This window comes from Xiphophorus couchianus, chromosome 15, assembly GCF_001444195.1.
Source record: "Xiphophorus couchianus chromosome 15, X_couchianus-1.0, whole genome shotgun sequence".
Lineage (NCBI taxonomy): Eukaryota > Metazoa > Chordata > Actinopteri > Cyprinodontiformes > Poeciliidae > Xiphophorus > Xiphophorus couchianus.
In genome coordinates, this window is record NC_040242.1 from 19252147 (window position 1) to 19258145 (window position 5999).

Genomic DNA, 5999 nt, shown 5'->3' on the forward strand with positions numbered 1-5999 from the left:
TTGAATCAGTCCAGAAGAATTCTTGGGCTTGAACATCCAACTCCTTTTTAAGCAGGTTGCTTGTTCGAACAGCAATAACAGCTGCTGAAAGCTCAAGTCTGGGTACTGTGGTGACCTTTGTAGGGGTCACCCTGGCCTTACCAATAACTAAAGAACAGTAGACTTGGTTCGATATACTGATTTCTCTCAAGTAAGAACATTCACCGTATCCTTTAACACTTGCATCTGAGAAATGATGCAACTCATATCTTTCGACTTCCTTGAAATCTTTTGGGAGATAACAGCTTTGAATTTTGATATCGGATAGATTCTTTAAGTCCAACAGCCAAGACTCCCATCGTGGTCTGAGATCTTCAGATAATGGCTCGTCCCATCCAATCTTCTCTCGACACATCTCTTGAAGTATTTGCTTCCCAACCAGAATAAATGGTGCTACAAACCCAAGAGGGTCATAGATGGATGCCACTGTTGATAAAACACCTCTTCTAGAAAGTGGGCGTTCATCCACAATCACTCTGAAATGGAACTGGTCCGAAACAACACACCATTTAATTCCCAAAGCTCTCTCTATGTGTGACTCTCCAAGAGTCATGTCACGATTTCTTACTGAATCTGCGCAGTCATCTTCTGGAATGGATGCAAGTACATCTTGGTTGTTGGAAACAAACTTGTGAAGTCGTAGATTGCCAGAACTACAAAGTTGTCTTGCTTCCTTTACCAACCTTATAGCTTCATCTTTGGTTGCAACACTTGTCAGTCCATCATCCACGTAAAAATTTCGTTCAATGAACTGGATGGTTGTTTCACTGTATTGACCTTGACCTTGGGCCGCAACATGTTTCAACCCAAATTTTGCGCAGCCTGGCGATGATACAGCTCCAAATAGATGAACTCGCATACGATAGATGGATGGTTGAGCTTGAATGTTTCCATCATCCCACCAGAGAAATCTCAAGTAGTCTTGATCCTCTGTTTTAACATGAAATTGATGGAACATGCGCTCAATATCGCACATTATGCCAACTTGTCCTTTGCGAAAACGGCAGAGAACACCTATCAGACTGTTCGTTAATTCTGGCCCACTGAGCAAGTAATCATTTAATGACACACCTTCGAACTTTGCAGAGCAGTCAAATACGACTCGTATCTTTCCTGGCTTGTGTGGGTGATAGACTCCGTGATGAGGAATGTACCACACAGAACCTTTGTTAATTTCTTCTTCTGGAACTCTTTCTGCATCACCATTTGCTATGATTTGACTCAAAGTTTGCGTAATCATTTTGGTATTTTTTATCCCTTTCAAATCTCCTTTTCAAGCATCGGAGTCTGTGAACTGCACACACCTTATTATCTGGGAGATTTGGTCGATCCTTCTTGAAAGGAAGTTCACAAAAACCATCTGCTTTAATTTTGACTCCTTCTTCCATGATAGATAGGAACCGCAAATCTTCCTGAGATAAATTTGCATCTTCAACTCTTCTCTCACTGAAGTCAGACTCAAGCATCCTCAACACATCTGGTGGAGAAATGAACTCCTTAACTTGAGTCCTACAAATGTATTTCACTTCAGTTGTGAGGTTCTTAGATGTCTGAGACCGGGGTTTCACAGACTTCATAATGATCTTATGGCTGCTTCCAATCGCATCACCATAATCAACACACGGGCTAACGCAACCGACTATGCTCCATCCAAGATCAGTTTTTTGAGCAAATGGTTCGTCATCTTTACCCGACACCACTTCTCTAGGTAACAAAGCCTGTGGACAGTTGTAACCTATGAGCAGTCCTACATCACACTCGATCAATGGAGCAATCTCCTCTGCAAGATGCTCTAGATGAGGCCATGCTCTCGCAGTTTTTGGGGTCGGTATGTGACTTAGATTAGCAGGAATGAACTCTCTTGAATAGGTTACAGGTAGAGAAATCTTCTTTGATGAATAAAAACCTCTCACCTGCAGTCCAACTAATCTCTGGCTTGGAATAATTGTATTTCTGGATGAAAGTGTGGAGAGTTTTAACTGCACAGGTTCTCCTTTTGTTTCCAGAACATCTGCCTTATCTTGCATGATGAATGTCGTATCGCTTTGGTTATCAAGTAGAGCATAAACGAGAATTTCATTCTCTGGGTTACTTGACGTAGATAACCACACAGGAACAACAGTAGAAGAGTACATGTCGTCCATGCCTTGCACTACTCTGTTTGATGTAGCTTCATCTGAGAGTTCAACATTATGATTGTGCTCTGTTTTTTCCTTTGATTTTGTGGTTTTAGAGACTTTTACATTCTCTGCATACTCATCATTGCTTTTCTCTTTCCTATTTGCTCTTTCACGATCTTCGTGCAGACACGTTGGATGTTTTCCTTTACATGTTTCACAAAGACTTCTTCTTTTGCAGTTCTTAGAGTGGTGTCCTGGTTGCAAACATCCAAAACACAATTTTTTTGTTTGGACAAACTTAAGACGTTCCTGAACTGGTTTTTCGTTGAATTTCCAGCATTTCTGAATGCCATGATTTTGTTTTTCACAGAAGATGCAGCCTTTATGTTCCGGACTCTCTTCAGAGTTGCTCACAAACACCTTTGCGCCAACATTTCGTGTCTTTGTTGTCTTTATTTTTTCAACATCACCAGATTTCAAGGCATGAAGAGAAGTTACTGGACTGCAAGCTATTTTTGCTTCCCTTGTGATGAACTCCACAAACTGACTGAATGTAGGAAAATTATTGCAAATTTCTTCGAGCTCAATCACCTTTCTGTTCCAACTAGCAACTAACCAATCAGGAAGCTTTGTGAGAAGTTTTTGATTTTCATCACAGGTGTTCAGTACTTCTAGACTTTTAATTTGGGACATTGCAGCCTGGCAACCCCTAAGAAAGTCTGAAAAATCCCTCAGTTCAACACTGTCTCTGGGTCCTATTTTAGGCCACGATGCAAGCTTATCTTTGAAAGCTTTAGCTATCACAAAGGAGCTTCCAAATCTTTCTTCCAGGATAACCCATGCTGAATCATAAGCTGCATCGGTTCCTAATAAGAAATAACTTTCAATGGCTTTTCTTGCAGATCCACCAACGTATTTACGAAGGTAATAAACTCTTTCATTTACAGGGATGTTTTTCCTACCTATTAGTGTTTGAAATGACATCTTCCAGTCCTTGTATCTTAGTGGGTCTCCAGTAAAAACAGAAGGTTCAGGTACTGGGAGACGGCTCACATTAATAGACTCTGCTATTGCTTCAGCAAGAGCTGTGGCACTGGCTGCTTGGGGTGTATGTTCATAAGAACTTCTTTTAGCTCCAGAAGATCGACGTCGTTCAACTGCCTGGTTATGAAGTAACTCTGCAACTTCTTCATCTGAACTTGCTTCTTGTTCATAAACTTGCAGCCGTGCCTTTGCCGCACTCAACTTCTTAACAGTCTGTAGACGTTCTATTTGTCTGCGTTTTTCTTCCAGTGCTTTCTTTCTTGCCACATTTTCTTCCTCTTGTAATGCCATCTTCCTTCTATCTTCTTCTTCAAGATTTTCAAGTTCCTGCTGTTCACTTTCTATTTTTTGCAGAACCTTTAAAGCAGCCTGTGTAGCAGCTAGCTCTGCAGCAGCCTCCTGTCTTCTAATAGAGGAAAGGCTCGACTGTTTGGACTTCATACTTGAACTGCTAGCAGAGTTTAAACTTCGAGAACCTTTACTTGTAGTATTAGAGACTGAAGATAGAAACACAGAACCAGACTCAGGCCAGACAACATCCTTTGTCTGATCATCATGGTCTCCCTTGTTGTGAAGATAAGTGGATGCATTTTTCAAGATTATTTCAGATACAGCATCACAGGTGTCTACTCTGCGACGGATCTCATTACCTGGAAGAACACATTTGCGCAGTTCTTCATAACTGTGCTTCACATCTGCAGATGCACAACTTATCTTACTCATCAATTCCTGCACAACATCAGAAGATGGAGTTCCATTTATCACCCTTTTAGCTTGCTTTGCCATCACTTTCCATTTATCGTAAGTATTGGTAAAACGATCTTGCAGTTTTTTTGATTTAGTATCATGCAGTTCTTGAGCCCTTTCAGTAAGCTTTCTAGTCCTTTGGCTTCTTCTTGGCTCCTCTTCCGGTTCAGATGACTGCTGTAGAGTTGCGCCATTACTGTCTTTAAATAAGTCGCCCTTATTAGTTTCATTGTCAGTCATTTGCTCCATTATGCAATGTTTACTTATTACTTGGTAACTTATAGCTATAGCTTTACAAAACTAATGACTTAACAATAACCAACTCAAAAACTGAGCACTTACTTATCCAACACTTTTAGCATCTAAATGACAGAAATATGTAAAATGGTTGTTTACAAAAACTTAGATAAAACCTTGAACTTAAACAGAATTGTGCAGAACACCAGATTACTTAATTTTAACACTTGCAGTGTCTCCTTAAAACAAAGTTGATCCACTTACTAACATTTAACTTATTTTAAATGTATCACTTGTTGGAACATCAATGTAAACTTGAAAGCGCTTGCTGCTTCAGTTTCTGGTGTTGCACAATCTTATCTGCGTGATGCTAGAGTGCGACGAATCCTCCCCTGCTCAGCGACTGAAAGGCACAGTTCCTCGTCTCGCCACCTCATGTCGAGCAGACTGAGTTCTCACTGTAACTCCCTCCAAGCAGAAAACGGACACAAGGCGTTCTTCTTTGTTACTGGCGTTTAATAACTATGCCGTGAGAACTGTACAAACACAAAATACATATTTACAGAAACACATTCACTTAGAGAATAGACAACTATTAGACACAATTAAAATACAAAAAAAAAAAAAAATGCGTACCTCATTGGCCGCTTCAACCTGGAAGGGTTAATACAAAAAAACTCCGTGTAACGTCTTCTTGCAATCAGCTACACGAGCCTTAATGCCTCACCGAAACCTCTCCATCAACTAACAGCAAAAAGAAGCATGCTGCCTTACACAGAGTGCTGCGTGTCACCATAGAAAGTCCCGGAATGAAACGACACATTAAACATTGGTTCCGCTTCGGAACCATCCGCACACCTTAACTTATCTACACCAAATCAGAACCATGAAATCAACCCAAACTGTACAAACTGCTGCCGATGGCAGCCACAATAACCAAACCACACGAGTGGCTTGATGATTGCTTTAATCACAGTCTAGTGTTATAATCAACGAGAGAGTAGCTGACTCAGGACGCTCAGCCAAAAAAATGCTTAGCAGGTTTGAGCAGCTGACACGTGTCTGAAAGCATCTGCATGGTGGAGATAAAAAAAAAAAAATACACACAGCCCAGACCCCGACCCATCAATCACTCCTGAGCACCATCACATCCAATCACGAGTCGAGGTGTCGCGGGGAAATGCTTAGGTCGGAGGAAAATGGGAACACCAGTTATAGGCATCAAACAGTCGTCATATTGTTTCGCAGAACACATCAGAGATTCATCAAAAAATGTCAGCTGTTTGTTGTCTGTTTGCTCTCGTTGCGTATAGTGCCATCAATCCGAAGGAAGATATGGATTTACGAGTTTACGGCTTCCTTTTTACCTTTTTCCCCTCCGCCGTGTTGAGCCATAGATCTGCGAGGCCTGACACCTCCACCAGCCCATTCCAAGCAAGCGATATTGCACAATAGATTTCAGCAACGTGACGGAAACACCAATACAGTGCTGAACAAAGAGGCATTAAGGCCAAGATAAACCTCTGCGAAAGGAACATAAATCTGCAGGGGGGGTCCTGGTTCGAGACGGAGCCCTGAAAGGTGATGGCCACCCGTAATCAATACGAAGCTCATCAAGGGAGGTTTCTGCACTCTGTGGTAAGTTATTCCACGGCTGGAAGGAGGATCTGCTTTTAAAGCCCACTTAGCAAAGCTGGCTCAATCAGTTAGCAACGGTGCGCCCGTTTTATCGAGTTCCTACGAGGAAAGAAAAAACTAAATCTGCAAGTCTGGCGTCAAAACTTCTCTCAAAGCCTCCTCCCTTCAGGTATT

General features: G+C 41.6%; 1 protein-coding gene across 1 annotated transcript; it reads right to left on the bottom strand.

Annotated features, from left to right (window-relative positions):
• Positions 1–1014: 1014 nt before the first annotated feature.
• Positions 1015–5108, bottom strand: LOC114158851 (uncharacterized). The gene is made up of 3 exons (XM_028040743.1): positions 4824–5108; positions 2658–4723; positions 1015–1029 (listed from the first exon to the last, which is right to left on the bottom strand). Exons 2-3 carry the CDS (start codon positions 4197–4199, stop codon positions 1015–1017), a joined length of 1557 nt encoding a protein of 518 aa, XP_027896544.1. The 5' UTR covers positions 4200–4723; positions 4824–5108.
• Positions 5109–5999: the final 891 nt, after the last annotated feature.